Raw genomic sequence first — 20,606 nt, forward strand, 5'->3', positions numbered from 1 at the left:
TTTATAGATAGTTGTGTGAATTTTGCTGTAAGGCCCACATCTTGCTATGAGGATGTCTACAGTTACTCTGTGAACTGATTGTTATCATGGCTTTAGTGACAGTCAGCTATTCAAGGAGGTGGGGTGTTGGGCAGGATCCACTGTCATTTGTAACAGCCTCAAAACTTTGAAAATACTTTTGCTCTGTCTTTTTCTGGTTGGTGAACATTCATAGTTTTGCATTTTTAATATGCAAGCCAATGTGGCGCTCTTGTTTTACTTGTTTGGATTTTTTACAGGTGTGTAAACTATGATAGCAGGTACAGCCCTGGGATTGGGAATATGCTTTAACTTGACACCCTTAAGAGTCAGGTAGCAGCAGAACACAACACTACATACCAGAGGTGTTTTTCATCTAATATAGTGGTTTTCAACCTTTTTTCATTTGCGGACCCCCTAAAAACTTTTGAATGGAGGTGCGGACCCCTTTGGAAATTTTAGACATAGTCTGGACCCCCAGGGGCCACAGGTTGAAAATCACTGATCTAATACATATCTTGGTGACTAGTAGATTTCTGAAAACAGATCTTTGGAAACCAGAGAATAATTCATCACCAATCATAACAGCAGTATAGGATCTCAAATTACTTGTATCCTTTTAAACCTGGTCAGAGTTTATCATGACACTTCTGAGAGTCAGAACAAGATGTTGCAAGTTTCTTTGAATACCATATTAAAACCTAAATTCATTCTGCATGCAATTGGTGCATTTTCCCTCAGGTTGGAAATGTCACACTTTTGCCTTAAAATCATACTTTACTCTTGCTCAGCAGTGACACACTAATTATTATGTGAAGATCTGATCCATTTCTCAAGCCAGTAACTGCACTACACAAATGGGTACCTAGTGTAATGACGGCTCTTGACGGTCTCAAAGGCCAAAGTCTGAATGTAGACAGAGACTTCCCCCATCTTTTACCCCTCCTGCCAATTCCCTATATGTAGCCATACAGTTTTTCCAGGGAAAGCCTTAAGCAGCAGCAACCAAAAAAGAGGATTCAGTGATGTGTTATCAAGAGTTCACTCCTTGCAAATCATGTGGCGACATCTCTGCCCAGTCACTTTTTAAAAATTTTTTTGAAAACATTAAGTGCACAAGTAGTATCCAAGAACTAGTATGTGATCAGTTCTCAGTAACTTTTGAACATACTGAAGTATTCTTCTAATATTTATGAAGGGAACATAAATGTCCATACACGAGAACACACTTCATTTTAGATGCTATTATCTCTTACCCTAACAATTTACCCCTCTACAGCAGAGCAGTTGTTCTGTTTACAACACATTAACTCAATTAAAATATGCTATATTGGATTCCAGAATGTTTTGCACAGGGTAAAAGTCTGTATATTAATATTCCTGAATAATGGAGTGTCCAAAAACATGATAGGTGTTTCACAGAAACAAGTAATGAGGCTTTGCTGTGAAGAGCTTACAGTCTGAAGTCGGATGCTGCACAAGGAAAGATGATAAAGCTGGGGGTGAAGAGGGGTGATGAGCTAGAAAAACAGAATCATGGAGCTATTCGGTGAGAAATGTGTGAAACAAAACTTGGATTTGTATAGTTACCTATACTTTGCAAATCCTCAGCAAATGGGACTATTAACATCTCCAACAAAATGTTAGGAAGCAAGTTATGTTCTGACTGGTACCCAGTGAAAGTCAGTAAAATGTGATGCTGTGGAGTCACCCTGAAGCACGGTGTCTGTTCGTCATTCTAATGCTCTGGAAGCTTGCATCTGGCCCACCATACAAAAGATGCCAGTGACATAGAAAATCTAAACTGTGTCCTCTGAACATATATAGGTATATAGAACAGGTTTGTTTAATAGCTAAATTTCCTTTGCTGTTTAGACATGTTTGTTTGACAAAGTGAAACTCGAGACAGTGGGATCATGAGGGTGGGGATCTATAAGGAAACCCCAGGTGTGAAATCTGTTGCCAGCTTATGACAATTGGTGTTTTACTTAAAGCCCCATTCTTAGAGATCAGTGATTGGAAGTAGTCTTTCATTTTTTAAACAGCTCAAAAACCAGAAAGCAAGTTTAAAAAAATACAGTTCAGACCATTCTTAAATCATGATTAAAACATCAGTTGTGGGGCCCTGATGTGATTTAAACTTTTGAGGATTGGTGATACTGCACACCCCACCAATCTGCTATGGGATGGCAGCCTGTGGGCTAACTGTAGTATGTTGATGATCAGAATAGCAGAACCCTGCACTGTGCAGTGCACAGGGCTAGGGAACTGAGGCCTACAGTTTTTCCTTGCCCAAAACCAGCTGCCCCTGACCCAGGAAAAAGACCAGTCACTCCCATCGCTGGAAGATCCATCCCTGTTCTTAGAGCACAGGGAGATGGGTCAAAATGTCTGCATTCTGAGGGTGAAATGCAGCCCCATTCAAGTCAGTGACAAAACTTCCATTCACTTCAGTGGGGCTTGAGATCTTGCTTCTGAACTGGAACGAAGTGGGAAAACAGCAGCACTAAAAGAACCTAGCCTGAGATGCTCAACTTTTGCCACAATACACACACTCACCTGCTAAAACTCAAAAACATCCCTTATCCCTGCCTGGTTGGCTGCCTGTTTCCTAGGCACACCCTCGCGCTGTGGTGGGAATTGCATAAGGCTGCCTAAGGAGCTGCGTCCTGGCACTTTGTACAGGGCCCTGCAAAACCTAGGACTGTGAAGAGAAATGAAGTCCTTGCAATTTTTCAAGGCTTCACCAGTGAATGTGACATCTTTGATTGGTGTGTGCCGGCTGGGCTGGGTTAAACCTAAACTGTACCCACTTCAGGCAAAGCTTTAAGGGCTTTGCTGGTCCTCAGGACCTCTTCCTCATTCTCATCACCTACTTCCCCGGCCACTCTCCGTTTCTGAATCCTTTTTTTCTCCCACAGCAGTGAGCTGACAGCAACCAGCTGTGCCCTGCATGGCTGAACTGCCTCTGACCCGGGACGGTGCCTGGCGCTCTTACACAAAGCTCCTCCTCCTCTTTGTTTGGCCCCGGACCTTAGAGCGCTGTTATGGAGAAGAATCTGGCGAGCGGGTTAGGCGGAGCTCGCGGAGTGGGGACAGCCCGAGCCGTGCCCCAGGGCGAGGCTGGCTTTTTCCTGGAGCTGTCCGGTCTGTGTAGAAACATCATCGCCTCCCACCGAGTGTCCAGGAGCTGCTTGAATTCTTGCGGGAGAGGTTTGCAGGCAGCAGTGGCCCTGTCCTGCCACCGAGGCTCCGCGGACCCGGCCCGCAGGGGGCAGCCCTATGCCGGTAGCTGCTCCGCGGGAACTTAAGACGGGTTTCCCTGGGGCCAGGGTCTGCAAAGCAGAAGCCGGTTCCAGGGGCTCGGGGCGGAAGCACAGCGGGAGGCTGGCGATCGCGTCTGGGTTTGAGCGAGTCTCAGTAGGTGACTCCTGGGCAGCTCACGCTGCTCGGCTCCTTTCTCAAGCGGGGCTGCCTGTTCCCTCCCCACTGCAGACCCGTGATGCTCTGCCCTGGCTGGGCAGGTGCGGTGCGGTCACCGCTGAGCTGGCAGGGCCCTGCCTCGGTGAGAGGGAAGGACGGGCGGGCCAATGCTGGCTGACACCCAATCGCCCCCCCCCCCCCCCCCCGCAAGCAGGCCCCGCCCCACGCTGTGAACCGCCCCGCCCCCGCGCCTGCTGCACGTGTTGCTGACAGTGAGTGGCTGTAGGTGCCTAGGGGGTGGACAGGCTGTTCCGCTCCATCTATGGCCGCTGCGGGCACCACGAGCTCCTGCCCCATCCCGGGGGGCTGCGACCTGGGGTCCCCGGACGGCTACAGCTGCACCCCCGGCGGGACCCTCTACTCCACCACCCCGGGGGGTAAGGCTGGGCCGGCCCCCAGCGCGCGGCGGTCGAGCTCTGCTCCTGGAGCAACCCTAGAGCTCGGCGCGGCCCCCGCCTCCGCCTGTAGCCGGTCCGGGGCAAGCCTTCGCCCAGCGACCCCTGCTGCGGCTACAGCCCGGCCTTTCCCGGATCCCGGGGGAGTGGCCTCCCGTGTCCCGCGCCGCCTGCAGGGCTCCCGGGCAACTGGTCCGCTCCGCTGTCTCCACCAAAACTGCTCCGGCGGGCCTGGGCCTGGCTTGGCGGGGGGTGGGGAGGCGCATTTCAGCCACTCGGACCCGATCCTGTCATCGGGCTCAGGCAGCGGGACCCGCCCGTCCGTCCCCGGGCCGGGCGAGAGAGCGTGCTTGGCCGGAGCGGCGCTGAGCTTTTTGGGATTTGGGGCACCCTGCGCCCGCGGAACGGATCGGGGCGGCTCGGGCTCCCTCACACGCCCCCAGTGTCCGGGAACCCCCTTTGGGCTGGAACAGCTCTGGGATGGCTGGGAACCCGGGCTGGCTTCCGCCTTAAGGATCTGATATACACACACACACCACCGCATGGGTCGTGCTCGAGGAGGGGGAGGGGAGTTAGCATAGGAAGCACCAGGCTTTGCTTGTGCTCATTAACTTTGTTTAATCCAAAGGTGCCGGATATCTTGACCAACTGCAGGAGCCCCCAGAGCCTAGTGGGGCTGGAGGGGTGCTCCTGCAATAGGCTGTGGAGGTGCTGGGCCCGATCTCTAGCAGAGCTGAAGATTGTGCAGCCCATAAACACAAGCCCAGCAGGAGAGACACCAGACAAAGGCATTATAACAGCACTGCCTGTCTGGGGCTGCACCTAGGCAGCTGTGCATGCCAGGGGGGCCCTGATTACCAGACCAGGGTTTCCTTGTTGATTTCTAGGTGGTTACATTTTTTATGTGGATGTTGGCATTTCCAAGCAGGGTCCAGTTACTCGCACTCTTCAGATGCTAGGGCCGTGCCCAGGCAGAACTTGTTCCTGAATCCTCCCTCTGTTGTTGTAGCAGTTGGAGCTCTAGGGTAGGCAGGGCCTGGCCAGCTGCCAGCAGCTTAGACTATTCTAGCCCTGCTCTGAGGGGGGGGTTAGCTGTTGTGGTGGTTAGAACACCAGTGTCCTGTCTGCACTAGCACTGCCAATGGGGCTAGCCCCCGGCGGGGAGTCTGAGGAAAAGCTTTGGGTAGAGGCAGCTTGCGGATGTGTGAGTTTGGACAGAGATGATCTAGAGCTTTCAGCAGGGGTCGATTCTGCTGCGCTCTGCATGGCCTAGCTTGAGCTTTCCTGCCTCCAGGCTTTCATGGGTCTCCTAGGGCTTGTCTCCACGTGAAGCTATTCAGGAGTGTTCCTGAGAGAACCTTCACCTATGGGCATGGCTCCTTCCTGTCAAACTTAACCCAGTGGCTCCCTGTGTAGACGAGCCCTGTCCTGGGAGTGGAGGGTCTGATTCCTTTGCTGCTACTGTCTTGTCAGAAGGTGAGAATGGCAGCATGTAACCCCATCAGTGCTGGGGGAGAATTGGCTCCTGGCTGGTAGTTGCTATTGCAGAGTGACTTCTAAGTCAGCGAGCGGGTCCTTGAGCCTGTCCTCGGGGAGCAGCTGTACCGTCAGCACCCTCTGAATGCTGCAAAACCTTCCTATTTCATGGAGCTTCAAGATCCTGGTGGGGTGTGGACAGGAGCTGCGTTGGGCTGTGCCCCTAGGAGGTGCACTCTGCCAGTGCGTGGGTGTCCGTGAGCCTGGCAGAATCCTGGCCCCGCTACTGTGCTGTCTGCCTCGGGGCTCTTTGAACCTTGGTTGACTTCTTGCAGGGAGTGAAAATGACCCAGCTGGTCTTGCTGGCTGTCCCTATTTTTAGAAAGCTGTCCACACATGCCCTTGGGCCTGGTGCTGCCTTTGGCTCGCTGACTGCACACCTTTCTCCACAGGCTGGGTGCGTTTCAATTAAAGCACATGAGCCCGTCCTGCAGGCACTGGCTCCATTGTGCTCCTAGCAATAAGCCTTATCTCAGGGAGGGGTGGGAGCCATGGCAGTTGCTGGCACTGAGGTCAAGGTCGGCTGCTCCCAGCTGCCTGCGCAGGGTTTCATGACCTGTTTTCCCTGCTCCGAAGGCTGCAGCCTGTGCTCAACAGTGCAGGGATTTTTAGGCCGAGCTGTCGCCCCGACAGCCGCTGCCTTTGCTCTACTGTTCCCTCCCTGTTGTCTGGAACCTCTCCTCTGCCCAGCAAGGACCTACCTGCCCCCAGCTGGGCTGGGTTACTGTCACTGCCAGGGCAGGAGGGGAGTTCTCCTTGGGTCAGCTAGATGTGGGCAGTTGGTGGTTGAAGGGTCATGTGGGTGGATGAGCTGAGTGTGTTCCCAGCTGGAAGGATCCCAGACAGAATCTCCCTTGCCCTTCCAGACCTTGCCCAGATCCCCTCCCCGTGCTGGACGGGGGCGTTGGATGAAGCTGTCTGACGCATGGGTAGGGCGGTAATACGTTTGTTGCGTGCAGGCAGGTTGCTCAGGGCTGCTCTTGGCAGGTGGGGATGGGAGACATCTGTGGGAAATTGGGAGTGATGCTGGCAGTGGATGAGGACAACAGTCACAGCATTTCCCCTCTGTCCTGGAACAGTGCCCCAGGCTGATGCTAGAGGGCATGTGCTGCTGAAGGCACCATCCCTTGTGGGACATGTAAAATCTGCATCCTGACAGCTTTTGGGGGTGAAGATCCCCTGGTGCTTGAGGGCTACTACCAGCCCAGCTGCACTGGTGCTAACTCAGGCCAGCCACTGGCGTTTAACCACCAGGCCATCTAACGGTGCTCCGAGCACGACCAGGCGACGGTGTAAACCCTGCTAGCCACTAGCACCGTGTGATGGCATTGACCCAGGAACAGCACTGATGGGAAAGGTTGGGGAAGACTGGCCTTCCCTTCTTGGGGCTGCTGCTGGGCTCAGGCCGGCCACATGGAGTTTAGTCTCCTCGGGAAGGCTGCTCCAGCTGGATGGGTGACAATCTGTGGGAATGGTATCTTGGCCAAGCCCCATTCTGCCTCCCTAATTTCCCACTGCAATTTCCAATGGGATCCCTGTAGCCCTAAACTGTTGGGTAATGTTGCTGGGTCATCTTAACCAGGTGTTGTGATACACCCCAGAGACAGCTGCATTTCATTGCTGGCTACAATGATCTCTGTATCTGGAATGCTCTGGGGTCCTTCACATTGAAAGGTGCCAGATAAATGTAAAATAATCCCAACTACACAATGATAGGGTCTGAATTAGGAGTTGCCACCCAAGAAAAAGATCTGGAGTCACCATAGATAGGCTTTTTGACCACTGCGACACACTGAGCGGAAGTGTTTTGACAACTAACAGAATGTTCAAAACTGTCATAATACCACTATATAAATTGGTGGTACGCCCACGCCTTGTCAAAAGAGTATAGTGAGGCAAGAAAAAGATTAGAGATGGGCAACAAAGATGATCAAGGTTATGGAATGGCTTCAGCACGAGGAGACTAAAAAGATTACGGCTGTTCAACTTAGAAAAGAGACAATTACAGGGAGGGCGATATGATAAGAGTATGAAAGCGGTCTGTAATTTACAATCATGAATAGCCTGGAGAAAGTGAATAAGGAAGTGTCATTTACCCCTTCACACTACAAAAACAGGGTTATCCAATGAAACTGATGAGCAGCAGGTTTCATGCTAACAAGAGGAAGTACTACGCAAAACTCACTTGTGGAACTTGCTGTCAAGGGATGTTGTGAAGGCCAAAAGCATAACTAGGTTCAAAAAAGAACTGGATCAGTAGTTCCTGGAGGATAGGTCCATCAATGGCTATTGCCAAGTTGGTCAAGGCTGCAACCCCATGTTCTTGGTGATGCTAAACCTTTTGACTGCCAGAAGCTGGGAGCAGATGAGGTGGATCACTCTGACTGCCCTGTTCCGTACGCTCCCCCGAAGCTCTGGTACTGGCCACTGTTGGAGGCGGGATACTGGGCAAGGTGGGCCATGGTCTGACCTAGTACAGCAGCTCTGATGTTCTAATTAATGTTAATTACAAGTAGCAGCTGTGCCCGGACTGATTGCTCAGTCATGGTGTCACATGGCACAGCAACACAGGACATGCTGGCACAAGTCTGGGCTTGGTCTTCCCTGCTCCGGGCTCAAAGAGGAATCGGCAGAGGCTCCAGAGCTAGCATGCAGACTCCAGAGCTCCCTGTGGGGTGGACTGCGGTGGGTGGGTCCCTTGGAAGAGGGCCCCTGAGTGCCTGGCACTGACTTTCCTGCTGGGTTTGGCAGGTACCAGGATAATCTATGACCGTAAATTCCTGCTGGAGTGTAAGAACTCACCCATCGCCAAGACCCCACCCTGCTACCTCCCTCACATCCCCGGCATCACCTCCCACACACACACGGCACTCTCCAAGCTGGAGGATCTTAAGGAACAAAATGAGACCGAGGAGGAGGTTCCAGGTAAGACCCACGTGCCCCAGCTCCAGAGCACTGGTCAGAGCAGAGGGGCTGCCCCCTTTGGGGCTCCCAGCCTGGTGCACCACAAGTGACTGTACTGCCTGTTTGGAGGCACCTGAAGCAGGACTTGAAGTGTGTGGTGGGGGGAGAGGTAATGCAGCTTCCCCACCCCGGCCTGGGGGACCCTATTCCCCCCTCCCCCCCGTCCCCCTCCCCCTCCAAGCACTGGGATGGGAAGAGCTGACCTGGTTCCATCTGCCTCTAGCTGCATGGTGCCTGCTGGTTCGTGTCCCGTCCCCAGGACAGTGGGGGCACCAAGCCCTCCCTGGCCATCCCCACTCTCCAGTGGGCTGGAGATGGGTGCTGGGCCTCAGTCAGCAGCTGCCAGTGGGCTGTGGGGAGCCACTGGCCTTTCCATCTTGGGTCTGCCGCTGGGCTCAGCGGGTGTCAGCACTCAGGTGCTTGGCTGTTTCCTGCAGCCCCATGGCAGAGCTGGATCCATAGTTCAGTCTCCTTGGGAAGTCTGCTCCTATGGTGGATGACAATCTGCATTGAGTGCCTCTTGTGGATGGGAGGGAAACTGCAGGTGAACTTTATATTAGCAGGGCAGGCCCTCCCCTTCTTCCCCAGGGAGTTGCTGTTGCTTTCCCCCTCATTCTGATCCACCTGTCTGTGTTCCTGCTCTCTGATTAACAGCATCCACTCCCCACAGTGATCCCTGCAGACCTCTCCTCCCCGGGCATCATGCGCCGCCCTCAGTCTAACCCGGCCCTCGTTTCTTTCCCCTGCCCAGATGACAATCAGTTTGCCATGGATATCTGAGCTCCAAGCGACACGGACGGCTGGTGGCGAGCTGCCTTCCTGAGGCTCCTGCCTTCCTTCCCTCTCTGAAGATCCTGCACTGGCTCTGGCAGCAGCGGTGAGCAAGGCCCTAGTGTGGCTGCCCCGTGTGGATCTGGGTTTGTTTTTGCAGTTGCATTTGTTCTTGGTTCTTTTTACTGAAATGCAGCTGGGGGTTTGGGGCTGGCATGACTAGCTGCTGTTCCCCAGCTCTGCGGCGCCTGGCTGGGCTCGCTGCGCTGAACATGTATAGTGGCTATGCCGTGGGCTCATTCTGAGGCTGCGCAATAAACAACCGGAAACCCCTTCCGCGTGGCGTGTCTTCTGTGCTTCTCTCCCAAACCACAGCCCGCCTCGAGCATGGCAAGAGCCTGCCAAGTCCATGGGCAAAACCTCTGCCCCGTGGTCCTTTCCCCTTGTTGCTGGAGCGGGGGGGCGGAAGGGGGCTAGTTTCAGGTACTGCTGGGTCCCCGCTCCCCTCCAAAGGAGTACGAGATGCTGAGTCTTCGGCTAGAAGCCACAGAGCTGGCCGAGGGGCGCTGCAGGAAGGGGGCCCTGTATGTCCCAGCAGGGAGGGGAGCCGATCCAGCTTGGTCGAAAGCCGGGCAAGCTCGATGGTACCATGGGGAAGAGGGCAGCGTTCCTTGGCTTGGCTGGCTTCAGACTGCCAGGACTCCAGGGCTCGTGCTTATTTGTAGCTTACCACAGAACCAGGCTCTTCAGCATAATGAGCTGTTGGGGAACCCCCCAGGTCTGGTTCACACCTGTTCTCGCTGCAGGGAGCTGGGCTGAGCAGCCCCAGTTGTCTCCCATTGCTCCCGGCCTTTCCAGGATCTGGTGCAGCCCTGGCCATTGGGGCAGGGTGGGACACGCTGGCTCCCCAGGGAGGGTGCAGTCTAAGCACCAGGGGCTGTGTGCCCAGAGATCCCCACGCTCACTGAGGATAAGGCATAGAGCAGGGGCCTTCTCTAGAGTCTCCTCAGACAGCTGCAGGAGCAATTGCAAACTTGCACTGGCCCACAAGCTGGGAGCTGCTAACCCTGAGCCTGGGCCTGTGGGAGCGAGGGCTCCGGGACCATCCATGGGGCTGAGATGTCACGAGCTACAGGAGCTGCCAGCAAACCGTGCCTATGCTGTGGCATTCACTCATGGGAACAGCCGGTAACCATGTCATTCTACTGACTGTCTGGAGTTCGTTTCTCACTCCAAACCTCTCATCATCCCCCGCCACTTGCTGGAGCGCAGGGCCCACGATTTGGCCCAAGTCTTTGGCTGCTAGAAAAGCTCTCCTGCGAAATGCGCTGAGCTGCGGTGTTGGGAGTCGGCAGTGGCTGGGCTCCTATGTGGCTCTGGTGCTGGGCTCATCCCACCTTCTGCCATGCCTCAGGGAGACTGCGGGCTACTGGGCACACAGGGAGGTTAGGCAGGGCCATGGCGGTGGAGTGTCTGTCCCAGGCTATGAGGGCTCAATTGTTCTTAAAACAGGCCCCAGTCCAGGACTTGCTCCCAGCTGCGTCGCAGTAATGCACAATGATCTGGCACCCTGCCCAGTCTCAGCTCTCTCTACAGCCCAGTGACCCTGATGCGTCTGTGGTGGCAGCTGGTTTTCAGGGTGACTGAGCCCTCCCCTGCTCAGTGCCTAAAGCTGAGTGCCCGGAATTAGTAGCTACTTCTGAAAATGGGGGTTTAATCTCCCTGCCTAGTAGAGCCCCACCCCATCAGGCCTGAGGGATGGGCAATGTGCTCCTGGCTGAGGCTGGCCTCGGATCTGTCTGGCCGCCAGGGCTAGAGCAAGTGTGAGGGGCCAAGGAGCAAACGTGCTGCCAGCACGGCTGCTGGCAGGGAGGGTGCTTTGATGCCTGGCAGCTGATGCTATTGTCTCACTGCCCTCTTTGGAGTGCAGTGGCATTGTTACCCTCCTGCCCCAGCCTGCCTTGCTAGCCACAGTGACTGTGTTACACAGAGACGGGGGATCTTCCTGAGCCAAGCCAGCATGTGGCTTGACCAGCTGTGGGGCGTGAGAGTGGCTCTGTGCTCAGAGGGAGCTGCTCATCCTGACTGGATTCCTTAGCACTGGTTGCTGTTGATGTGGCAGCCTTGGCTGTGTAGCCCTCCATGGGCATGGGGGCAGTACCAGGTCACCTGCTGGAGGGGGCTGCCTGGAGGTGGGGGAGCCGCCTTTGCGAACGCCAAGCTGTCTGGACTGAGGCAGGACCCAACCTAGCCCCTGGTGGGGAGGGGAAAGGCTAGCTGTTGACAGGCCGTTCTCCAGTGACAGGCCAACTTGTGCTGCTTGCCCTACTGCACTGCCTGCAGTTGGATGCTTCTTCCCTTCCCCCACCCCCACAAGCTGGGACAGGATCCAATCCTGCTGCTTTTATTTTTTATACACACACTCCTCCCTCCTCCCTTCCACCCTTGGGAGCAGTTGAGCCCAATTTCAGATTCAGGTACAATGGCGGGTGGGGGGAGAGACTGTGCTGAAGGCCAGTACTAATGGGGGAGGAAAGGTGGCAGGTGAGTGATACTGACTGGGGCAAAAGCTGGAGGGTTTTGAACCCCAGAAGGTAAAAGTGTGAGCTGCTCAGCGCTGGAGATGTTTCTAGAGCCGTCTGGGCTGGCCTGGACAGTCCTTTCCTCACAGCAATCAGGAAGGAGCATTGACTGGCTGGTTCAGGACTATTCCTGCAGGGGTTGGGGCTGAAGTGCACAGCTGAGGAGAGGGATGTGGCTGTCAGGGGACGCTGGAGAATGCCCTGCAGTTGGTACAGCATGGAGACCCACATCACTTGTAAAGGAGAAACAGGCCTAGGGCTGCCCCAGCTCCACCCCAACCTTTCCCCACCTGGCGTGGGCACTGCACCCAGGCCTCAGCCAGCAACAGACTTTTCTGCGCACATTGGGGTCGGGGTGAACCACAAACTGACACTTTTCAGAATTTGCTGTGAATTGAAGAAGGCTGGGTTGGATTCTAGAGCAGGGACTTGAAGTTAGGATGCCCACAGCCTAGCTGAGTGCTCAAACCTGGGCTCGACCAAAACCGTGTTTTTCATCAAACAACTTTGGTCAAAAAACTTCACCCAGCTCTAACTGCAGCTCCTCTTCTGGACATGGGAAAGGCTCCACACTGATCTCCAGCCCCAGCATCAGACTGACCTGTCATTATGGCACAGGGCTCCCCCTCCCTCCCTGCCAGGCTGGCCCTGGGGCAGCAGAGCACTGTCTGCCATCTGTCCAGCGCAGCCCTCTGTCCTGCCCATAGGGCTGCCTTGTTCTGCCCTGGAGCCTGCTCACGGCATGTTCTAGCTGAGGGTTGGCACTGGGCTCGTACACAGGCTTGGAACACTAGAAGATGTCATCTTTATTCAGCATCGTTATATGCAGCAAGTTGCCCCAAGTTGACTGGTGACAGAAAGCCTCTTCTTGGAGTGGAGCTGATCCGATCTTGAATCAGACATGCAGAGGCAGGACAGGGAGACATGGGAGAAGCCAAAAATTCCTCTGATGGAGGAATCTTGCTGGCTTCCCACTACAGCAATAAGAAATGCTCCCCATGGCCAAGTGCTCCATCACTTCTGGGAGGCACAGTGGGGCCTGGTGGCAGTTCAAGTCCCCCTGGCTTTCCCATGGCTCACAAAAGCTCTTCGGCAGGCTGAGCTCCAGCTGCCTGATCTTCATTTGCAACCAAGTCTCCAGGAGACAAGTTCCTTGCTTCAGCAATTAGTCGTTTGATCCCCACCATCCACTGACTGACTTCACTGACGTGGTCCACCATGAGCGAGCGATGGATTTCATCAGCCAAGTCCCAGTGCTGCCTCTGGAGCTCTAGGAGACAAGGAGAGAGCAGCCCCCATTAGTGGCCCAGGATCCTCTCAGGTGGATTTGGAGGGGGAAGTCTCCAACCTGAGCATAAAAGCTCCATCCACACCCCAGCATAGGTGGACCCACTGCAATTCCAGCTGGGAGAAGAGCCATGTGCCTAGATACCAAAGTGATGGGAGTACTACAGTTGGCTAGAGAGGGACATGACAGATGGCAGAAACAGGCCTCCCGGTGACAGGGCAAGGGACATGGGAGCCGCGCTCTGAAGACAGCAAATGCCTTCTGAGTGTTGAGAGAAGGAGAGCCAGGAAAGCAGCACAGGCAAGCTACAGTGCAGAACCCCTTGGACATGTAAAGTGGGCCTGTCCCTGGAGTGGGTCACAGCTCCCTGGCACCCTCTTGTCCCCTACTCACCCTGCACCAGGATATTCATCCTCTTCCTCACAGGGGCAGACAGCTTTCCCTGGAGCCACATTTCCTGAAACACAGCGAGGCGTCTGCCGATGTCATCGCACATCTGTTTCTGGAAGGCCAGAGAGGGTCCTTAGTGAAGAGCCCCCCACCTCCCAGCACACTAAAGTAGGGAAGAGGTCCCCCTGCCCTCCCACTTCATCACGGATGACAGGGCTGCACAGGGAGTGCCCTCTGCAGTGACAGACCAGGAAGGGAGACCTCTACCACAGAGCCACCCACACCCAGCTAACTGAGCTCTCACGTCCTCGCAAGCAGCAGGGTGCAGAGGGATGACTTGGGAATGGCGTGGCTGTATCAGAGAACAAACACTCCATTTGATGGGCCCTTCTCTGGCTGCACAAATCCTGAGACACAGCAAGGTACAAGGCTCGACATCCTGTGGCAAAAGGAGTCCCTGGCAATGCCACTGGGCGCAGCAGCAACCCTCACCTGCCTGGCATTCCTGCACATGCCCAGAGCCTCATTCAGAGGGGCTAGAACATTGTCTACATTCACATCGCACTCCTCCTCAGCCAGGTCTGCGGCCTGCTTTGCAGCATCCGGCCTCACAGCATCAGAGCATCCGGCCTCAGGGCTGTGCAGTGCAAGAGGGGGTGGCCCCACAGGCTTGGGGAGCAAAGTTGCCGGCACAGCTGGAGGAGCAGAATTTGTTGGAGTAGGAGCTAAAAACACAAACATTATGTAGTCAACAGCCACTGTAATGAGTCCAGTCCAAACCATGCAGCATCTCGCCTGCTCAGCACACCATGGGGCGAGGTGGCACTCCAAGCTCTGGTGGCCTGAGGTGGAAAACACTCAGAGCAATGCTCTGGACTTGCTGTGCCAAGCGTGAAAAGCCAAGCTGGCCTACTTAGCAGAGGGTATGTCTACATTGCAAAGAAACCCCGCGCAGCAAGTCTCAGAGCCCCAGTCAATTAGGCTGTGGGTCTAAAAATAGCAATGTAGACATTCCTGCTCAGGCTCTGAAACCTGGCGAGGGGGAGGCTCTCAAAGCCTGAATGGGAACATTTATACTGCTGTTATTAGCTACCCGCCCTGAGCCTCAGTTACTTGTCCTGGGCTAAGACTCAGTGCTGTGGGTTTTCCCTGCAGTAACAGTTCTGGAAAGCCCCTTCCCCTGTCTGCACCTGGGGACTGGGTGGCTCAGGGCATCGGGAATGGGCCCCAGCTGAGATCTGGCCAGGTCAGCAGGGACTAACAGGCATTCCCACATGGTAGCTGCCACAGTGCCCTGAGTGACACAGGCTGGGGTCAGGCCAGCCGCTGATGAGCATATGGCCATGTTACAGTGAGCCGCTGCCTTGTCTGCAGATGAGGGCAGCGCAGTGGCTCACTGTAAGGAGCTTGCAGTGCCCTGCTTTCCTACCCTGTCCCTGGGGTGGCCATGGCAGAGGAAAGCGGGGCTGGGTGTATCTGTCCCTCACTAGGACACATGAGTGGATCTGACCTCAGGGAAATCACCAGCAAATGCTAAAGTACCCAGCAAAGCCAGGGGGCTGCCCGTTTGCCAGAGGGGAAAGGAGGTAATGAGCACCCAGGCTGGGGTCGTGCCTCCCACTGGATTTGGACAGTGAGCTCTACTGAGGCATGCAAAACACAGTCAGCCTTCCTGAGGAGGAATCACCCATCGGCAGCTGTAGTACTGTGTGCTGCTCTCAAAGCAAACGAATTACAACTCGGCCCCTCTCGTGCACTAAGTATCGTTTTCCTCAGTTGCCAGGGGGGAAACTGGGGCAGTGAGGTGACATGGGCACACCACACAGGAGGAAGATTAGGCTAGAACCGAAGGCCCAGTACTGGAACTCAACCCCTAACCCCAGCTCATGTTGCCTCATACAGAAGAGTAACGTGACTGGCAGCTGGGGTGAAACAGAATCCAGGGCATAAAAGATTTGCTCAGTTTTCCCCAAAGCCTCCCTCGGGTGCCGGTTGGTCTCTGCAGGACAGGAAAGTCCCTCGGGAGCTATAGCAAAGTCTGAGACAGTGACCAGCCCAAGAGCCTGAGCCCTGGGGCCTCAGAGGACGGGCAGGTGGCCCTGATTCCCCGCACAGGGGCTTAGGGAGCATGGAAGCTGGAAATCCTCCTCAGAGGGACCCCTCTGAAGGGGGCTTTGAGCCAGAGACTGGGCTTAACTCAGGCGGGGGCCCTTGTGAGCTCCACCATTCCCGGCGCGGGCCCGCCACTTGCAGGACAACGTTCGGGGCAATTCTAACCTGGGGGCGCTCCATGGGGTGGGGTGGGGACCCTGCGTGTGATGGGGGGGCGCTTTGGGCCACCACACTGGGTCTGCAACCCATAGGAAAACTGGGGGGGGTCGTTCCAGCCGCGCTCCTTGTTCCCTGGGGAGACACAAATGGCACCAATTATTGGCACTGCACAAGAACTGGCCCCAGGGCTTCCCCTCCTCTTCCCCACATGGCAGAATGGCCAAGGCCTTCCCCCACACTGGAGGGCCCAAGGCTTTCCCTCCCCCCAAATGACAGAAGGGCCCATGGCTCCCCACCCCCAAGTACAGGAGGGGGGGGTCGCGGAACGTCCCCGCCGCCCCGGCCCCCTCACCCGGTTTCACGTAGAGTTCCGCCATGGCCACGTCACTGCCGAGCATGAGGCCCCGCCCTTCTGAATTGAGGCGTGGCCTGGGCGGTACTCAGTGCCCAGCCCCGCCCCACGGCTGCAGCGTGTGGTGACGGGCCTGCAGGGAGAGACTGAGCCGCGTTGGGCGGAGCTTCCTGCCTGCCCGGGCGGGGCCGCGATCGTGGCCGAGCATTACCGGAATCTCCAGTCGGGCCCCGAGCGGCGCGGGGTTCGGGCGCTGCCCGCGATCTGCCCCCTGGGGACACGGGACTCCGGGAGCTGGGGCTTTACTCCACTGACCCGCGTGGGCAGCGCTGGGGAGCCCTGCCCCGCTGCTGCGGAGCCTGGGCCCTTCATCCAAATCCCTGCACCCGTGATCCCAGCCCTGCTTGCCTTCCCCGGCCGTGCGGCTCTGGGTGTGTCAGCTATTGCCTGGATATGACTCTGCACCCTGTCCTTGGGCAGCTGCATCTACTCCACTTACTTCAGCGGTCATCTCTGTGTCCATGTGTCCCTCTGTGTCACAAATCTGCCTCGCTGCATCTGACCTGCCTCCCGCTAGCCAGGCCCACGTCTCAGCCTGGCTGTCTCACCATCAGCCAGTTAACAAGGTCAAAGCTGAACTACTTATCTTCCCTGTCAGCAGCGCCAGCACCTGACACTGCCACCACCCTCGCTTGCACTCACAACTCATCCCCTTCACCTCATATAACAGGTTGCTGCCCGACCTTGCCATATTTCCCACCAGAGCTCTTATGAAAGCTAACATTGTCCCATTCCACGCCATGGAAAGTCTAACCCACACCCATCTTGACAACTACACCTCCCTCCTCTCAGGCCTTCCGGACATCCAGGTCAACCCCTCTGTCCAGCTGAGGCACTGCTGCCAAGGTCTTGACCCCAGCTCCTTGTTCTGACTGGATCACGCCCTTGTACGAGCCCCTTGGCTGGCTCTCCCTTCTCTATGCCTTCATCCTTGTTCACAACTTAGCCCTTCCCTATTTGTAGTTGTAGCTCTCCCAATCATGCCAGTCTCCACCAGCTGTTTGTCTGTCTTCCGGACCTGCTTCTACCCTAATAACCTGTCACTTGAGAATGGACAGGCCACTAGGCATGACTGAGATCATAGCCACAAACTCCTACCAGATGACAAGTCTAATTGTGCGCCCAGCTAGAGGGGCAGCGTGTCTCCTACTGTGGGTATGTACAGGCCTAGCACAATGGGCACCTCTAATGCAAATGACAGTGATCTTACCAAAAGTCCCATGGGCTCTTTGCTGACACAAGGCTTCAGTGTTGACCCAGGCCCTCAGTATTGCATCTGTTTTGAAAGATGGCCCCTCCAGCAGTCCAGTACCTCCCCACACCCCCATCACCATGCTGGGGCATTACAGCGCCCCCTGTTGAGTTACCAAGACTACCCCCTACAGTCCCTCGGTATTTCATTGCAGTCGCCCTCCCAAGTGCTGGCCTTGCATAGTTGGCAGCAGCAGTGTGGCACGTTTGGCGCCATGATTAGAAAGGGAATTTGTCAGTGGTTTAGCTGGGCAATTCTGGCCCCATTGTCATTGACGTCCGTGGAGCCAGGATTCCACCCATGGTATTTTTTCCACGTCCTCTTGAGGTTTGAGGCACGTGGAGATCTCTCAGGCCGTTCAGCGGCAGAGGGTGTCTAAGGCAGGACTGATTCAGGGACCCTGGCACACTAGGTTTGTATTTCAACCCCATCCATCTTGTGGGGGACAGATTATGTTCCATCTGCCTACTGTGGGGTTTTTTGCACCTTCCTCTGAGGTGCCAGCCCGTCACAGACAAGCTAATGGACTAGATGGATCATGGCTCTGATCCAGTCTGGCAGTTCCTATGTTTGTGTAGCAGAAAAGGGCCTGCCTCCTCTCCCCTCCCCTTACAGCTTGATCTGATCCAGATTCACTCCTTGGCAGAAAGGGGCCAAAGCAAAGACAAGGATGGCTTGTGCTCACTGCATGTTAGTGTTTTATTTGCACAAATGATCAGATAGAAAGTGTTACTGAGGTAGACTTCAGTCTATCGTACCGGGGAGCTCCCCCCAGGGAAACTGACAGGAGAGTATAAGTAAATATGGGAGTGAAGACATATTAAGGTGATGTCCAAACTGGGAAAGAGAACAATCCCTTTAAAGAACCAGCAGGTAATGTGTGACTGGCTAGCAGGGCTTTCCAGCAGCTGGCCAACCATCTGGTCCATTCTATGCCTAACAATCCATAGCCCCAGCTGGTCCCTGTCATGCTGGTTAGATGGGGGGGAGAATTTGTCATGTGGGTTAACATCAGTGTGTCTAAATCATAAATATTCGCGTAAGATATGCCATGTTAGGTACTGTTAGAAAGGTTGTAATTTGCTAAGTCAGATGATAATACTTATGTTCATGTGTGGTATGTGAAATGGAAGTTAGATATATCTGTATTTCAAATTGGGTTGCCTGGGCAACATCTCAGACAGGATGGCTGCAGAACAATGGCCTGCTTAATGGCCCATTAAGACATTCCCAGGTGCAAGGGACCCTGGGGTAGATGCCAGCATCACCAATGAGTCACCAGGATTGGCCCATGTGACTCTGGACTCCATTTTAGTTCCTGTAAGTTTTCACAGGCCGCATGGCCAAAGACAGAGGTTATATAAGCTCAAACCAGAGGAACCATTTTGCCTTTGTTCCTGTTCAGTTACTGACATATACCTGTCTCTGGATCAATTCACTTGCAACTGAACCGAAGGACTAAGGCCCATCCAGGTACTGGATGTGTGCCAGAGGGACTATACAAGCCTGCAACTCCACATTTCTTCTAGAAACCTGATGTATATGGACTTTCAATCATTTGTATGTATCTGATTTGCTTTGACCCTTTAACATTTCTCTCTGGATTTCTTTCTTTCTTATTACAATAAATCTTTAGTGTTAGTTTCTAAAGGATTGGCTGGCAGCGTGGTATTTTAGATAAGATCCAAACTCATACTGAACTGAAGAGCTGCTCCTGAGTGCTGGGCTGCATGTGCTGGTGTTCCGTGAGCACTGGTGCTACACACACTGGTTTGTTACATTCGAGCACTGGGGCTGTGTGCACTGATTTTTTTTTCTTATGGGTTTGCTTGTGATCACTAAGCAATTCACAGCAGGAGGGTGAAACAGACACACACACAAAAACCCTGCCACACCCAGTGCCATGTTAACAGCTACTGCATGAAGTGGGATGGGAACAGGTCAGGTCATTCTTTCAGGGCATGGGAAGTGGGGGTGGTTAGTCAGTAGCCAGGAAAAGGCTTTTAAGTTTTCCTTGTATCTGCAGCCAGCAGCCGCAGAGCCCCCATGGACCATGCCTGCCCACTGTACTGGTGTCAGACGATCAAAGCCTGCTCTAAAGGTTTCATTGGGAAGAGCCAGAGCTGAGGTGAAATTGAAAAGAAGATGCATAGCTGCTTAAATTTGGAACATACCAATCTTTTGCCGCAAGGCAAATCAGAGTGTCTCTACCCACATGTGCAGATCCGTGATAACTTTGCTATATCATAGAATCATAGAATATTAGCGTTGGAAGGGACCTCAGGAGGTCATCTAGTCCAACCCCCTGCTCAAAGCAGGACTAACCTCAGCTATATCATCCCAACCAGGGCTTTGTCAAGCCTCAGCTTAAAAACCTCTAAGGATGGAGATTCCACCACCTCCCTAGGTAACCTATTCCAGTGCTTCACCACCCTCCTAGTAAAAAACTTTTCCCTAATGTCCAACCTAGACTTCCCGCCCTGCAACTTGAGACCGTCCTTGTTCTGTCATCTGCCACCACCGAGAACAGCCTAGCCCCATCCTCCCTGGAACCCCCTTTCAGGTAGTTAAAGGCCGCTATCAAATCCCCCCTCACTCTTCTCTTTTGCAGACTAATATATGGAGGGTATGAGGCTCTGTGGGAGGATAGGGCGGCCGTTCCCTGCACCGCCACACTGTATCTGGATGCAATATGCACCCTGCCCTACTCCATCCATCCTTTTCTCCATTTGGGTCCTGATTTTGTATAATGCCCAGATCAGCTAAGCTAATCTGGTCTGGAGCGGTTGATTTTTGTACAAAAATGGCAGCACTTTGGTTTCCCAAGGAAATGCATTTCCCTTACTGACATCATCTGATCCATTAGTATGTGCCTTACATTGTATAATGGCAACTTGCTTTGGCAACTTTAAAGATTTGAGCAAAGTTTGGACATTTTTTATACTCTTTCCTGCTGATGTTAGAAAACCCCTAGATGCCCATATCTGTCCAAAATCGTGGGCAACCCCAAAGGCATACCTGGAGTCCGTGTAGATATTTACTGTCCTTCCCTCAGCTAAGCTACAAGCCCTCTCTAATGCTACTAACTCTGCAACTTGTGCTGAAGATACCCCTGGTAAATTCTTTTATTCTATGACTTCATGGTTGCTGCATATTGCGTATCAAGCACGCAGCTGTTCTTGTTCATCAAGTAGACAGGAACCATCTGTGTAAAATTCAAGCTCAGGGTTACTTAAAGGTGTAC

General features: G+C 54.1%; 2 protein-coding genes across 3 annotated transcripts; one reads left to right on the forward strand and one right to left on the reverse strand.

The window, feature by feature from the left end:
- Nucleotides 1-3,703: 3,703 nt before the first annotated feature.
- On the forward strand, nucleotides 3,704-9,503 carry EIF4EBP3 (eukaryotic translation initiation factor 4E binding protein 3). The gene is made up of 3 exons (XM_067566876.1): nucleotides 3,704-3,878; nucleotides 8,184-8,357; nucleotides 9,148-9,503. Exons 1-3 carry the CDS (start codon nucleotides 3,764-3,766, stop codon nucleotides 9,174-9,176), a joined length of 318 nt encoding a protein of 105 aa, XP_067422977.1. The 5' UTR covers nucleotides 3,704-3,763; the 3' UTR covers nucleotides 9,177-9,503.
- A 554-nt stretch (nucleotides 9,504-10,057) lies between these two features.
- Nucleotides 10,058-16,171, reverse strand: SRA1 (steroid receptor RNA activator 1). 2 transcript variants are annotated; one of them, XM_067566877.1, is made up of 5 exons: nucleotides 16,051-16,171; nucleotides 15,705-15,830; nucleotides 13,920-14,152; nucleotides 13,431-13,539; nucleotides 10,058-13,019 (listed from the first exon to the last, which is right to left on the reverse strand). In XM_067566877.1, exons 1-5 carry the CDS (start codon nucleotides 16,094-16,096, stop codon nucleotides 12,826-12,828), a joined length of 708 nt encoding a protein of 235 aa, XP_067422978.1. In that variant the 5' UTR covers nucleotides 16,097-16,171; the 3' UTR covers nucleotides 10,058-12,825. The 2 variants fall into 2 exon arrangements, with proteins under 2 accessions (XP_067422978.1, XP_067422979.1); XM_067566878.1 differs by lacking the exon at nucleotides 15,705-15,830 and having other exon boundaries at nucleotides 16,051-16,099.
- Nucleotides 16,172-20,606: the final 4,435 nt, after the last annotated feature.

Source organism: Emydura macquarii, unplaced genomic scaffold (genome assembly GCF_026122565.2).
Source record: "Emydura macquarii macquarii isolate MOO-44397 ecotype Brisbane River unplaced genomic scaffold, CSIRO-AGI_Emac_v2 contig_2768, whole genome shotgun sequence".
In the NCBI taxonomy this organism is placed as follows: Eukaryota; Metazoa; Chordata; order Testudines; family Chelidae; genus Emydura; species Emydura macquarii.

Coding starts and splice junctions, on each gene's coding strand:
- EIF4EBP3 (XM_067566876.1), top strand. CDS start 3,764: ATGGCCGCTGCGGGCACCACGAGCTCCTGCCCCATCCCGGGGGGCTGC. Junction 3,879..8,183: donor CTACTCCACCACCCCGGGGG/GTAAGGCTGGGC, acceptor TGGGTTTGGCAG/GTACCAGGATAATCTATGAC. Junction 8,358..9,147: donor GACCGAGGAGGAGGTTCCAG/GTAAGACCCACG, acceptor TCCCCTGCCCAG/ATGACAATCAGTTTGCCATG.
- SRA1 (XM_067566877.1), bottom strand. CDS start 16,096: ATGCTCGGCAGTGACGTGGCCATGGCGGAACTCTACGTGAAACCGG. Junction 14,153..15,704: donor ACCCCATGGAGCGCCCCCAG/GTTAGAATTGCC, acceptor TTGTGTTTTTAG/CTCCTACTCCAACAAATTCT. Junction 13,020..13,430: donor GATGAATATCCTGGTGCAGG/GTGAGTAGGGGA, acceptor CTTGTCTCCTAG/AGCTCCAGAGGCAGCACTGG.